Genomic DNA, 15,291 nt, shown 5'->3' with positions numbered 1-15,291 from the left:
TCTGCTAAATCATTGAAAATAAGTGAATAATTATACCTTGTAATTAATATTTTGTTTTAAACCGTAAAAAAAAGAATAAAACGCTATCGTACCAAAATGACCATGATTCATAATTGTACCTTAAAAAATTAAAAAGTACCTTCAGCAACATGAAAAAATTAAAAAAAATTTGTTTGTCCAGCATTTATTTTTTCTATTTTCAAAGAGTAATACACTGTTAGCTTAAACTATCTGACGTATACATAATCCTTTTCTTTAAAAAAATTTCATGTTTGGCTATAAACGTAATTAGATGATTGTTAAAACTTTGGTACTGACACTGTTATACTGTAACCGACAATGAAAGCAAACAAGTCATTGTCCATTTTTCATAATTTAATAAACGCTTCTAGTTACACGATATAGCTTTTTTTTAGTAAAGAATTGATTTTTAAACTCGATTTGGAACTAAACATTGATTTGATGACTATAAAAATGCGATTGTATGCGCAGTCTGGACAAAAACGCAATATTATTGTTACATTGTACAAAATTCTAATGTAACATTTTTACACTTTATGAAGAGATTTATCACAAAACGTCAATTACCGCATACTTTTATGTCCAAATTGAACATATCCGTAAAAAATATAGCCCAATTTATAATTATAATAAAAAAATTGTCAGAAATATGAAAAAGGTAAGTTTAGTTTTATTTATTGCGTCTATAATCTGAATGCAACATTTTACTTGAAACTAGTTCACATTATTAAATATTCGCTGCTTCTTTTATAACATAACGAATGATTAATTACTTAAAGCGAATCTCTTGAATAATTCGTTAAACTTAAATCTACAAATGCGCAGTATTAATTAATTTAAGTATTTGTCTCCCATTGATATCTATACATTGGTGAACTACATAGTGCAATTTTAACAGTTTAAATTCACATCAGAGCTACTGTTACACTTGTTGTTATAGTTTTACCAAAGTATAATTGTCAAGAGAAGATCTTGCAAATAATTTCAAGTACATTGGTGGAAAGAAGTTTAAAATTGTCTAAATGAAACTTGATTTTTCACTATTATTTTTTTTAATGATGAATGAATATATATGTTTATGAAATCTGTGGTTATGATTCTTTTGTATACAATGGGAATGTAAAACACCACGTCCAAATTACTTAAATGAAAATCAAATTACATTAAGATTTCTAAAGACAATGTCTTCAATGAAAAGTTTTCTTTTTCATATTATCTTGACATCAGCCACTTTCACTTTTTAGAAAATAATAAAACCAGAATACATGGCTTCTCCCTTTAACGCCTTCTTACTGTGACCACCAGGAATTACCACCCGTTTGTTCTTGATATACTTCAATAACATCGTCATTTTCCATTTCAAGCTGAAAAAATAATTTAAAATTTATTAAACTTATTCATATAATAAAAATCAGAAATACTAAATGAATGAACACTGCATGCACTACAAAGATGAAAAAAAACTGCCAAACTTAATGAGATATGATAACGTATTGAAGTATATAATGAAGAGTGCAAATAAAAAAAATCCTAAAACATTTTAGATAAAAAATATATATTGATTGCAGTACTCATTATGTTTGTTAAATGTAAGTTCTGATTTAGAATGATTAGCATACTATAAGTCATAGAACACATCATATACTGAATAACGAAGAAAGGATTCATTTTTTATTATAATAATTGCACACACTGAAGATAAAATTGAAATGATTGCCAAGGTAAATAGTCAATTTTCATTACATATACATTCAAATCAAACAGATAGACAAAGCCAAAAATAAACATCCCAAAAATTGCTATGCAAGCTACGACAAAACACCACAAATATCAATTAACAAAACACATAATTGTTAAGCACTTGATAAAACTCGCACAAAGTAATAGCGAACAATAGAAGAGAATTTACCTGCTTTGGTGTTTCATCATCGTTGATCCTCTTGCCATCGAAGAGAAACCTGAGCGATGTCATAGGTACACCCTGGAAGGAAGAAAAAAAATGAAAAAATCCATCATGATGCAAAGAGGTTCGTCCAGTTATTTCCCGCCTTTTCGAGGAGACGACCACGGAAATAACGTCGCAAGAGCGATTCGCGGAACGCTTTCAACTCTACAACCATCACAACACAAGCGCGTTATCTCCGTAGGTGTCGTCGGCCTCGTCTGGGGGGGCCATGCACGTGGAGGCATAATACTCACCACACGATCGCTGTAGGACTTCTTCAGCTTGCCCATCTGCGTGGTCATTTTTACCCTGAAGTGGATTTCGTTGCTGTCCTGTATTTGGGGGGGCAGAAAGAGAGAGAGAGAGAGGGCGAGCGTGAGAAAAACGCGTCAGGTTGTCGAAAAAGCCGCGAGAGAACAAAGATGCATATCAAGTAAAGGCTACTCACATTTCCGACGACTTTGAGCTTGATGTACTCGGAATTCACGTCTCCGGGGCCAGAGTCGGGCTTCTGTTCCTGCGGGCAGAGAAATAGCGAGGAATGTTACAGAAAGGGGGCTACGGCTTAGCGAGTGGCGGTGTACAGGCGAACACGCGCGAAGGTTATAAAACACCGGGACGACTCTCGCCGGGTGGATAATACGTCGGGCGGCGAGGAGTCGATGGCATCGATGCCAAGCTTCGACGCCGGCGAAGCCGAGGACGAGTGGACTCACCTGGTTATCACCCATTGTTGCGAACTAGTTGAGGAAATCAGTCGACGAGCACGCGCCAACAACGGCAACCAAACACAGCAGGGCAGGCAATATGGCGCTATGCTTTTGTCAATTTCATAAAGCTGTGCGGCGCGCCGGATGAGAAATCGTCGTCGCTCTTTCTCTCTTGCTCTCACTTGTCTGTATATATGTATACTATACTTGGTGCGCGGCGTGTGCGCTACTACTGGCCTGGCGGCGGCTTCCAAGATCCACAAGACTCTGCGTGCCTAGAGACTAGAGAGCGTCTGTGTGTGCGGTGGCGGCGGCGTCTCTCCCTGTGCGGAAAAGTATAGCACCGGCTAACCGGAAGTCGACGTTGATTCGCGGGCGAGGCCGCTTGTCCACTTTTTAAAATTCGCCCGTTAGCGCGGCCCGTCGACTTGTCCAGTTTTTCCGATGCAGGCTCGAACGTGTTCGCCCCCGTTTTTTCGTCACAGCCCCCCCATCTTCATCATCATCCTGATGAAACCTGTTGTACGTATGGATTATGGCTTTGTACTTATAGGTTTCATGATGACGATATGGCGGGTTCTTGGGAGATTTCGAGAAATATTGCAATACGGAATATAAGATGACGAAGTTATGTAACTCGCGATGGACGGAAGCCTAATCAGCGTGGAAGTGAAGTGGTATATGAAAGAAATGAAGCTTTTTATGTCGTGTTAAAAAAATCGTGCGAGTCTATTTACAACGTTAATTACAAGAGAGGGAACAATTTGATTTTATAGCTTCATTAGCGTATTTGTGCTGAAAGAACGTTTGAGCTCTGTATCTTTTTTGGTTCTTTTAAAGTTACTGCAGGCGGCTAAGCTGTATGCTGCAAGACGACTTGAAAGTCAAGAAAAACGGACCCTCCTGTCCTGGCATGTAGGTCGAGGGGATGACGTTGTAAGTGCCGGCTGGCACGTCTTCCAATTCCAGATAGACGAATCCCGACCTGAAAAGCAGAGCATAAAACATCGTAGTTCAGCGCGTCGTGCAATTTCAATGTAAACCAGCAATGAAGACGCGAGCGCGTGCATGCATCAGAGTACCTGAAGGGACCAGAACTTTTGCTTTTGAAGGCACCTGGAGCTTCTGGATCGTTCAGAATGACCGTCAGGATCTCGAAGCCAATTTGGTACTGCTTCGGACCTTTCATGATAACGAGCAGCCAATTGTTGTTGTTCGAACTCTCGACGACCAACTGATACCTAGGATTGTGGACGTAAGTCGCAGGGTGGTTTGCACAGCCACCTGCGCTTATTCCCTTCCATTGGCCATCCGTAATCTGTTGTCGAAAAAGAAAGCATCATTGATTTTACTAACTGAAAGATCCAAGCTATCCGATACCTAGAGCAACTATTGCAAAATATCTGTTCATTTTGCACAAGTCACCAAGGAGATGACTCATAGCATTTCACCTTGAACCAATCTCAACTTGTCCAATTGCATGACTCATACTTATAAATAGCTTTCCAGCATTCCTTACGCTTGGAAACTGTTTTAGATAATGTAAGTCGCTAGAAATGATTGTAAAGGAGAGAATATTTCACAGACCTCTTTTTCGAATTTGTAGGGCTCTGCTATCTTCCGAAGTGTGAACGGGGAAGTCCCGTAGGCTCGAAGCGTGTAATAAATAGTAGTCGTTTTTTCGTATTGAGATATCACAAGTGTATAACGCCTATCCGGATTATGGCCAAGCTTGATTTTGCACAAATAATGCGGACTGTTTATTCGAACGCCATCGATGTAAGGCGGTGGATCGCCTGTAATGCAAATATTATCCCATTGTTTTATAGCAATCTAGGCGGAGAAATAAGAAAAAAAAAGACATTAAAGACGCAATCATCGCATATATTTAGAGTTTTTGCGGAATATTGGTATCTAAAGCTACATCTTTTACAACCCACGTCATTGTAATAAACTAATTTCATTATTAGAAAGAACACCAAGAAGGTGGTAAAGGTTATGGCTAAAATATAAGGAGAAGCCATAAAATTCGAAAGGGAGATCTAGCTTGCCGATACAAAATGCTATTGATTTTTATACTAAAAAAACTTAGCAAAAAAAAAAAAAAAAAATATTTCTAATATGTATGCTGAAAAACCGAAAAATGGTGCTGCATATTTTATAGTTTTTATACTTGTATTTACGGATGAATATTGATGCCTGGTTATCTGCGTTAAAGCATACACACTCAAAATATTGATAAGATAACAAAATATTTAAGGCACAGCAGAAAGCCGTAAAAGATTTTTCAAAGCGCATCGCTTAATTTGTATATTAAAAAAAAAAATCATTACCGATATAGCAAATAAATAGAATCGTTCGTTTCTCGAGTTTCCCTAATTTTTATTATTTGAAATTTCTATTAGAATTCGCTTCAATTTTTTTCATATGTAACGCAATTTATCGCGTTGTTGTCGGAAACATAAAAACATCGGTGGAACGACGCGTAATTATACCTACTGATAGCTCACGCGGTTTTTGAGTATTTTATCTGCAGTTGATTCCTCAATAGGAAATTGATTATTAACGAAAATGATTAGATTGACAATATACCCAGACGATATACTTTAGTAAAATTTTATCGTTTTTTCCAAAGAAACAAGTAGTGGCACACTATAAGTAGTCAGACTGGGATAAATATTCTTTTTTTTTGTATCCGAATTCTTCGAAAATAAATATTTACGTTTTCTAATATTTTTGAAAAAATAGTATACTTACTTTTCCATGTCATATTTAAATTAAAAAAAAAAATACTTACGCGGATAATAGACACGTTTTCCATCGTTTTTGTACACTAGCACCGTTATATATTCTTGATTCTTTCTAAAATCGGCTATATCAGTTATATGTCTTGTTAATAGTATCCAAACAGCACCTGTTACATCTGGTTGTACTTCCAATGAAAATTGTGGATTGTCACCAATGTTGTAGCTATCTTTCACTGGTCCACTTCCAGCTTTCCACATCCTGGTAAGAAAAAACCTTTGGGTGCTTCTTTTTACAGATTAAATTATTATATAAATAAAGAACCTACTGGTGAATACAATAAGTGTAATTAAATAAGCCAGGGTTCCAATTGAAGTAGAAAACATCAAAGAAGTGGCATATGCTCTCAAAATCAATCCAAAATATACCATTATCAAACTGAGATGCAGAATCTGGATCATAATTCAAAACTTCTCTTAAAGAGGGTGTCCAGTGCTTTGTGTCGAGCTCGGAAAAATTTCCGCGCCATCTCAAATGGGACCACGGATTTTTTAGCTGCAATAATCTTTCTCCCTGAAGTAAAAACAATGGTGAAATTCAAAGGCAGTAAGAAAACTTATCAATAAAATTCATTGAATTATACTAACTTCAATTTTTCTGACATCTAACACAGCATAAGCATGAGTAGGAACAAGACCAGTTCGGTCTGCATCAGCATCAGAAAGATCGCCTGTAGCTACAGTGACTAGAACATCTCCTTTGTGCAATCTTAAAAGTAAAGTATCAAATAAATTGTCTTTATTAAAATCTGGTTCGTTAGGCCTTATTGCCCATCTCTCCGGTATCCATCCAGTAAGGGCATGCAAATCAATATTCTAAAATATAAATTTTTTATATATATTCTTTGTTTGTATTTGTATAAAATATTATTACAATACCTACACTATTGGATCCCGGGAAATCATACCCTCCCATTACTTTCATATATGCTTTTTCTATCAATGATATCCAAAGCTCTCCTCGGTTACTTGAGTATGAACAAAGTAATTGATTTTGACGACTTACTGGCAAAAAATCATCTATCACAATCTTTCTTGGTACACCATTAATGTGCAGTTTTATCATGTACTTTCCTAAAAACAAATGTAACTTTGTTATTCTTAACAAAAAGTTTGCTAAATTTGTTTTTTATCCTACCAAAAGGATTGTAGATTGGTTCCTTATTTTTATTTCTAGGATAAATTATAGAGGTAATAAGTCTTCTACCAAATTTCTTTTCATACTGAGCACTTACTGCCAAAGAAGCAACAAGTGAGCAATCAGATACTACCTAAATAAATAATGAAAAGTAGTTTATTTTATTCAAATATCAAATTTGTAGTCAAGCATCACTATATTTTAAGGCATATAGCAAAAAATTTTACTTACTGTTTGTTTTATGCTATAATAGTCAACTACATGACCCATTACCATTTTTGGTTCTGAAAATAATTCTTCTGGACGACACCATTTAGCAAAATCTGGTTTTTGTTTCGGTGATAGTTCTAAGAAACCATCTTTATCAGTGAATGGAATTGCATATTGAAATCTTTCAGATAAGTCAACATTCATAAAAGGCACAAATTCGTTATCATTAATATGAGAACTATATAGCAGGACTCGTTTCTCTTCTTCTGTATAGCTAGCACTTCCACCTGTAACTTTCAGATGAACGCTGCTGCCTCTGTGCAAAGCTGGTCTTGCTGTACTTGTAACTAAAATTTAACAACAAAATAACTAAACCAAGAATAAAATAATAAGTTATTTTAAACTGTGATATGTACCTGAATTAGAAGACGTTGAAGTTACAGATGAAGTATTATCTATCGGAAGATCTGTTTCAGGAACTGATGGCAAGTTAGGAAGGACAGTTTCTGCTTGATTCTTTTTAATACCTTTTAAAGACTCAGCTCTGTCCAAAGCATGGCGTACAAGATTTGTTATTTTTTGTTTTTCATTACTCGTAGATTTCTAAAATAAACAAATTAGTTTAGGAAATGCAAGTAGTTTTCAAATGCATAAACTTACGGCTTTTAATCCAAGTTCTGCAGCATTGGTGTACAACTTTATAGCCTCTTCCTTGAAACCTGCTTCGTCGGCATCTAGAGCTTGATTGAGTAAAAATTTACATCTTTGCAATTCGCTTTCAGGAGGGGTTACTGATTCATGTTTCTGGTTTTCTTCTTCCAAAACTGAAAGTCACAAAGTAAATTAATGTTCTAATAATCTTTTGTAGAAGAAAAATAAAATATGGATAGTTCGAACTCACTTATTTTTTGCAATTCAGCTATTCGATCTTGGTACTCTGTAAATTTCTCAGCCAAAGCAGGAACGTTAGACAAATTTTTCAGAAGTTTAACAGCAACCCCATAATAATAGATGGCCTGCTTATACTGTTCATTCTTGTCAAAATCTACTGCTCTTCTAGATGCATCTAAAGCAGCTTCTAGCGTTTGATCCATAATTTACCGTTTAGCAAATAAAAAACTTTAAAATTCATCAAGAATTCACGAAAGACATGTTGTATTCTGACAGCCGCCTGATCATAATTTTAACAGCAGTGAACCGATTTATTAGTCACCACTGTATGCTGTTTGTCCAAGTACAACACACGACTGTAGTGTTTTCTTCTCAGGTTATGTTGATAAAACGTCATAAAAGTACTTTTGAAAGTATAGCGATTAGCGCGGCATTGGGCTGCTATGGCTATATATATATATATATATATATATATATATATATATATATATATATATATATATATATATATATATATCGTGATAGGTTTACTCAGTCCGCCGTACCTGTCCGTACTATAGCTTGTACCAAAACAAAAATATAAACAGTATAACTATATATAAAAAGACAAAAACTCATACGAAAGTTAACAAGATTGTTGTTTAGTAATAAGATAATTTTATTGTGTTCAAACTTGATTTAGGTAAGCAGTAAAATCAAAATGTTATTAGTATATAAAAGTAGGGAAAAAGTTCCGAAAAATACCGGTGATAGCGTTTGTTTTTGTTATACTTTTATAGATGTTTTGAGTTGATAAACTATTAAGTATTTGGTTATTTTACTGATATGAGTTTTCAATAAGACAGTTAAAACATGCTGTTCGTGAAGATTTAATCATTATTAAATTTACTCATATTCTATTACAGTACAAAAGTGCATAAAATAGGTTATATTATTGTGGTTGTCAGACAACTCACACTTGGTGTATTATTTTGCCGTAGATGGTATTCCGAAGAAAAAGATTTATTACAAATGTATCTTCTTTGCTTATTGTGATACCCAACTCGCTGTTAACTGGGTATACATCAACAAAAGCTCGCATACTAAAATTCAGTAAGGGTCTTGCGTGAAATATACAGTAAATATGGTATAATTACACTGCAGTGTTGTTAGCATAATCATCTACCTACCTTAGATCAATAATATGTTCAAAATGATGTTAAAAATACCTCGAAAGTTTAATTTACAACCTGTATTTTCTGCTATGTAACTTAATTTTAACCAAACTCTTTGTGTTTGAGTTTTGTTTTGATTTGGAAAATTAAATTTTAATTTATTGCAATTGAGTAAAATAAACTAACTTTTTTTTATTGATGTATTTTCAGGTTCAATAAATACTCATCAATTGAAAATGAGTAGCAGACATTTGCCTAATCCATATAAAGATTATTCAGAAGGAAAACAATGTTCAATCATTAATATTAATGGAAATGACGTAAGTTAATATTGCATGGAAAATAGTCATATTTTATTGAATAATTATATGATTGAAACTACGGCTGATTTTTATAGATTTCTGACGAGTTTAGAGAAAAACTAAGTTCTGGTACAAAAGTCTTGTTAAAAAGATTAGAAGACAATAAGAGACAGTGGTACAGCCTAGAAGATACTTCACTTTATACTGGATTACCAGGAGTTGCTTATACTTTTTATCACTATGGAAAGTATTTTGAAGATCAGAGTTACATATCTGTAAGTACTGTGAACTACTTTCTATTAAATATTTTTTCAAAATTGAAAAATCTTAATTTTTTTTTTAACAACTCCATGACTGCAGAGATCTACAGAACTGGTTGGAAAATGTATTGAGAAGCTAAGAGGTAAAAGGCATGTGACATTTCTGACTGGCAATGCTGGACCACTTGCATTAGGAGCTGTGATGAATCATTTCCTTGGTGAAAAGGAAGAATCTAAGAATATGATTTCTAAGTTGGTTTAACTATTGTTACACAAATACCTTTATGTTTAATTCTTACCAAAAAATTAATCTGAACATCTGAATTCTAACAGGTTGAAATATTTATCTTCTTATGCTATATATGAAGATGGCAGTGGTTTACCAGATGAGATTCTTTATGGCAGAGCTGGGTATCTATATGCTCTTTTATTTGTTAATAAGCACATGACACCTCCTCCTATCGAGGACGACTTAATCAGACAGGTAAAATCAGTATGAAGTGAATGCACAGTAGCTTGATGACCTTACTTTTTTCATTTATCAACAATTCCATTTTTGTAGGTCATTAATTACATATTAAGTTCTGGAAAAAGCTATGCAAAAGCTCATGGCATCGAATCTCCCCTTATGTACATGTGGCATGATTCTGAATATCTTGGTGGTGCACATGGTTTAGCTGGCATACTGTATTTGTTGCTGCAGGTAAATTCATTTGATTTTACAACATAAACAAATATTATTTTATTTTACATCAATCATATTTTAAATTTTAGGCTCGTGAATTTTTAACAGAAGATCAACTGAAAACTGAAGTAGAACCATCAATTCAGTGGTTAGAAAATCTTAAATATCCTTCTGGTAATTTCCCATCATCTGTAGGGAGTACTACTGACAAACTAGTGCACTGGTGCCATGGAGCACCATCTATGACAATGTTATTTTGTTTAGCTTACGAGGTACATATTTTCTTTTTCTTAAAAAAAGAAAAATTATTTTGCATTCAAGAAGAAAAAACTAAATTATTATTTTAACTTAGATTTTCAAGAAAGATCAGTATCTAAATACGGCATTGAAATGCGGAGAAGTTATATGGGAGAGAGGTCTCCTTAAGAAAGGTTGTGGAATTTGTCATGGAGTTGCTGGAAATGCTTACTCATTTCTTAGTTTGTATCAACTGACCAAGGTATGAGTTTTTGTTGTAGATTTTCGAGTTATCTTATAATTTTATAAATATAGTGAAATGATTATTAATTTTTAGGATCCAAAACATTTGTACAGAGCTTGCAAGTTCACAGAATGGTGCTTGGATTATGATGCTCATCAGACTAGACCAGCTGATAGACCGTTTTCGCTGTTCGAAGGTAAATATTTTATAAAAGCCGAAATGCGAACGAAAAATCGTTATCAAAATGTAAAAAAAATTTCAGGTTTGGCTGGAACTATTTATTTCCTTGTTGATATGCAGAAACCAAGTGAAGCCAAATTCCCAGGATACACCTTATAGAGGAAAAAGCTGCATGTGTAAGAAGAATAATTTTCATCATAATTATCATATCAAAATTATTTATTTTTAGGATTATAATCTACCTTATTGTATTGCATTTTCATACAATTCATTCTTATCTGTAAGGACAAAACATACATATAAAAATGTGATAGTGTTCCAAAATGTTTGGTCACCTCGTAATAAATACGATATTTCGAAATACTCAAAAAAGTTTTAATCAAGTTTACCGCCAGTATTTAAAATATAACTTTTACAACGTCACTTGCAACAAAACTCCGTAACCATTTAAAAGGAAGCTTCAACGCTCTCTTGCGTATTCTATAAATAGATCACGAAAAAGGCGGACCCCTCATGATTCTGGCAACCCGCAAAAAACTATCGAAGCCACATGAGAAGCATCTGCAAGATAGTCGCGCGTTATTTTAAATTTGTCATCTCGGACAATTTGCTCGATCGCGCTATTACGCCATCTAAAATGCGCCGCGTCTCTATAAGTTACTTATGTATGTACAATATACGTATGCATTCCTCTATAGCATCATGCGTATCACACACAATATCGTCGTTTTTATCAAAAACGATTAACGTTAATCTTCAAACGAAGCGATAAGGCAACTTGTGTAGCGGCTATAATCGCAGTCTTAACAAACTTGTTGTTCGATGTCTCTCCACTACTTCGCCTGAAAGTTTGATTGAATAAATTCATGCAAAATGAATGCATCTGGTGCAAAATTATTCGTATCAAGGCAGACTGTTCTACCGGACGGTGTCAAAGCCGCTGTTCTACTGGTGAAAAATGGAAAAATCGAGGCGATCCATCCTTGCGCCAATGACAACGAAATCAACGATAAACTTGGAGTGAGTACAACCGATGTCTTAGCGTTGAATTAAAAATATGACGTATCGTTTTATGCATGGTTATAGCAACATTCGAACGTCGAATACGAAGATTTTGGAAATTTGCTCTTGATGCCTGGAATAGTCGACTCTCACGTGCACGTGAATGAACCCGGCCGCAGCGAGTGGGAAGGCTTTTGGACGGCTACGAAAGCCGCTGCTGCCGGCGGCGTTACTACCATTGTTGACATGCCACTGTAAGTATAAATATAACCCTATGCTGATAAATCGTACGATTTTTTCAGTTGTATATAAAGTCTGCTACAGATAACGTAATCTACGAAGATAAATGTGGACGTATGGGATTTTTTAAAGGGTGAGGGATGTGAGCTGCAATTTGTGACTTTATGCCGAACGTAATATTATTGAAATTTATATATCGTGATCACAATTATACCCTTGGATATGAAATTTTAATTATGCTAGAATACAAAGCTTAATAGTCATATACATGGGAAATAATTGATTTTTAGAAAGTAGATAAGAGTACACACAGTATGATGCGTAAATTTCCTAAATTACTTTCATGCATTACTCAGATTGAATATATATTTTAATTCTTTTATCATGATCATAATACATTACACTTAATTTACAATACGAAAATAAATGTATTATTCTAATGTAATTAACTCGTCAGTTGTATACATAACGATATCAAAGTAATTCTACTATTTGAAGGAATTCCATACCACCTACAACTACCGTAGAGAATTTGAAAACTAAAGCTCAGGTGGCTCGAACAAAAGCTTTCGTGGACATCGGATTCTGGGGTGGCGTCATACCAGGAAACCAAGTATGATCGACAAAATACGCATATACGAGTGATCAAAGTACCATTTTACATTATCATCCATTGATTGATTTTCTAGAAAGACTTGAAGCCACTCGTGGAAGCCGGAGTCGTCGGGTTCAAGTGCTTCCTGTGTCCCAGTTGCATTGAAGAGTTTCCCCACGTCAATGAGGAGGATGTGGAAAAAGCCTTGATGGAGTTGCGGAATTTAAACACCGTCTTAGCCGTAAATATTCCACACAACATAAACGATCAATCAACGATATATACACAAACAATCTGAAAAGCAATGCAACACAATTTTATTTTCATTGCAGTTTCACGCGGAATGCGAGTTAAAAGATGCTATCGATAAATCAAAAGGTTTAGTAGTACTACTGATTATAAAATGATTTACGGTTGCATTGATCTTTAAAAGCGAAGATTCATTTTTTATCGCGTTTTATTGTTACGTCACGCACATTTTTATGATTCACAGAAGACCCGTCGGTTTACCATACCTACTTGCAGACTCGTCCTGAGATCATGGAAGTTAACGCAATAACGATTATCACTAAGCTGTGCAAAGCTTACAAGTGAGAACGATGCGCTTATAATATTTTTAAGTCGTATATCGAAATTTAATGGGGGAAAAGTCGTATATCGAAATTTAATGGGGGAAAAATATGTCTGTTTTTTAGCGTTCGTTGTCACATAGTACACTTATCTGCAGCCGAGGCTTTGGGCTTGGTTAGGGAGGCGAAAAAGAATAAATTGCGGCTGACTGCGGAAACCTGTTATCATTATCTCTACCTGACCGCCGAAAAAATCCCACGGAATGCCACGCAGTTTAAGTGCTGTCCGCCAATTAGAGATGAAAGCAACAGAGTTAGTAAATTCATCTTTAATCTTCAATTCGCAAAATTACAAACGCTCGTTTAGAGAATTTCAACATTTTCAAAATTCCATCGCATTCATTTTATCACATTATTAGTCGAATCTTTAAATATCTCTTGCATTATCCGCCGCGTTCTTTTATTAAATCGCACTTTCAAACTCTTGACGTCATCGGCTGGAAATAAAAAGCATTAAATAGCCGATGGTATTACATTTGAAATTCTTTTTGATTCTCTCTAATGCGTCTGACATTATACGTAGGATGAAGTTCTTTAAACTTGAAATTCCACTGAATTTATATCAAAAAATTCTACTAATTATTTTTCCAATCATCTCTTCGTGCTTTTCTCGACAACGCAAAAACAAAATGTAAATTACGCACACAACGCAACAACACCCCATCCCACAGCTCGTTCGTATCGATTAATCCTCCTGCTCCTATACCTGTATAAATATAGGAAAAGCTGTGGACGGCCTTGAAAGACGGTACGCTGGACATGGTCGTGTCTGACCATTCGCCCTGTACCGCTGATCTCAAGCAAGTCGGAGATTTCCTCTCGGCTTGGGGCGGAATATCTTCGGTGCAGTTCGGACTGTCGGTCTTTTGGACCGAAGCGAGGAAACGAGGATTCAGCTACCAGGACGTTGTAAAGCTTCTTAGTTCGGCTCCGGCTGAGCTTTGCGGTTTGGGGAAGAAAAAGGGAGCACTGAGGGTCGGTATGGACGCGGACTTTGTTGTCTGGGATCCCGAGACGAGGATTCAGGTATCGTCGACGATACTCATTTATTTATTTATTTTTTTTTTGTTGCTTTTTTCTCTTGCGAGTGGTTTATGTAAGAGTTTTCTTTTTTTTTTAGATTGAAGAGTCTGGGATCCTTCATAAAAACAAGGTTTGTATGCTAATTGCTAATTCTTTAATCGACGCTTCGAACGATCAATTATAGTTTAATGAAAGACTTATAAGTAGAAACATCGTATTAGCGTACTTACGCAACTTCTAATCTTGTATACAGAGTTGTATAAACTTTATATCGATCGTTTTTGAATTAGCAGCTTCGGATGTTATTTAAATTTATTTTTTGTATTGCAGCTGACACCGTACTTGGGCGAAAAACTCTACGGAAAGGTCTTTGCTACCGTTGTCCGAGGTAACTTCGTCTACAAGGATGGAGTGTTCAGTAGCGAACCACTTGGTAAACTTTTACTACGGGATGACTTCTTATATGCGATTTAATCGATTGTCGCGCACGCTATGCGCGTGTGAAATGCTGAAATTGCCAAAGCTGAGATTATGAAACGAAAGGTCACAAAGTTTATGACTACGAAGATCAATAAAATACAACGTTGAATATGAAAGCTGGAGCGAGTCGATTTTCCTTTCTCCGAAAATGCAGTAATACAAGTTCAGGAAGATTTCCGATAAAATAGAGAAAGTCGAACAAAAGACGGGATATTTTTAATCTCATAAGAAAGGAAAATCGGATTATTTTTCGCAGCGCAAAAAAGCCGCTTAGCGATCGATCGATCGAGCAAATCTGCTTCGGTCAATTCTTCGCCGCGACGATGAGCATCCTTGAAAGCGACTATTCGGATGCGCGCGGAGAAAGAGAGAGAGAGAGAGAGAGAGAGGTGAATCATTTGAATTGCCTGACGTCATATCGCCAGTATTACGTCATACCGGCTATGGTGATTGCGCGTTCGAAATTTGTACGGACATTTCACCTTTTGGAATCTCGGCTAGTGCAGCTGTACGTCTAATTGTCGAGGGTTCATTAGTTAGA

The 15,291-nt window shown here is 35.5% G+C and overlaps 4 protein-coding genes across 5 annotated transcripts; 2 read left to right on the top strand and 2 right to left on the bottom strand.

The window, feature by feature from the left end:
• Positions 1-168: 168 nt before the first annotated feature.
• Positions 169-3,254, bottom strand: LOC100113962 (small ubiquitin-related modifier). Its single transcript, XM_001607251.5, has 5 exons — positions 2,683-3,254; positions 2,415-2,483; positions 2,221-2,298; positions 1,931-2,002; positions 169-1,385 (listed from the first exon to the last, which is right to left on the bottom strand). The coding sequence occupies exons 1-5, from the start codon at positions 2,695-2,697 to the stop codon at positions 1,311-1,313; spliced, it is 309 nt and encodes a 102-aa protein (XP_001607301.1). The 5' UTR covers positions 2,698-3,254; the 3' UTR covers positions 169-1,310.
• Positions 3,255-3,373: 119 nt separating this feature from the next.
• On the bottom strand, positions 3,374-8,158 carry LOC100121583 (calpain-7). The gene is made up of 12 exons (XM_031932138.2): positions 7,730-8,158; positions 7,489-7,652; positions 7,245-7,431; positions 6,850-7,175; positions 6,619-6,751; positions 6,364-6,554; positions 6,069-6,296; positions 5,750-5,994; positions 5,474-5,682; positions 4,264-4,472; positions 3,759-3,994; positions 3,374-3,661 (listed from the first exon to the last, which is right to left on the bottom strand). Exons 1-12 carry the CDS (start codon positions 7,920-7,922, stop codon positions 3,517-3,519), a joined length of 2,466 nt encoding a protein of 821 aa, XP_031787998.1. The 5' UTR covers positions 7,923-8,158; the 3' UTR covers positions 3,374-3,516.
• A 66-nt stretch (positions 8,159-8,224) lies between these two features.
• Positions 8,225-11,144, top strand: LOC100121604 (lanC-like protein 2). 2 transcript variants are annotated; one of them, XM_003424419.3, is made up of 10 exons: positions 8,225-8,401; positions 9,084-9,193; positions 9,271-9,450; positions 9,536-9,687; positions 9,769-9,919; positions 9,998-10,138; positions 10,210-10,392; positions 10,473-10,619; positions 10,695-10,797; positions 10,864-11,144. In XM_003424419.3, exons 2-10 carry the CDS (start codon positions 9,110-9,112, stop codon positions 10,938-10,940), a joined length of 1,218 nt encoding a protein of 405 aa, XP_003424467.1. In that variant the 5' UTR covers positions 8,225-8,401; positions 9,084-9,109; the 3' UTR covers positions 10,941-11,144. The 2 variants fall into 2 exon arrangements, with proteins under 2 accessions (XP_003424467.1, XP_031788004.1); XM_031932144.1 differs by lacking the exon at positions 8,225-8,401 and adding an exon at positions 8,506-8,811.
• Positions 11,145-11,262: 118 nt separating this feature from the next.
• LOC100121621 (allantoinase) lies at positions 11,263-13,554 on the top strand. Its single transcript, XM_032600207.1, has 7 exons — positions 11,263-11,801; positions 11,868-12,037; positions 12,522-12,636; positions 12,713-12,859; positions 12,951-12,996; positions 13,112-13,208; positions 13,314-13,554. Exons 1-7 carry the CDS (start codon positions 11,655-11,657, stop codon positions 13,552-13,554), a joined length of 963 nt encoding a protein of 320 aa, XP_032456098.1. The 5' UTR covers positions 11,263-11,654.
• The last annotated feature ends 1,737 nt before the right edge of the window (positions 13,555-15,291 follow it).

The sequence above is a fragment of the Nasonia vitripennis genome, chromosome 5, assembly GCF_009193385.2.
Source record: "Nasonia vitripennis strain AsymCx chromosome 5, Nvit_psr_1.1, whole genome shotgun sequence".
Classification (NCBI taxonomy): Eukaryota; Metazoa; Arthropoda; class Insecta; order Hymenoptera; family Pteromalidae; genus Nasonia; species Nasonia vitripennis.
The sequence above is the reverse complement of the archived record's forward strand: the minus strand, read 5'-3'. Positions and strand labels throughout refer to the sequence as shown.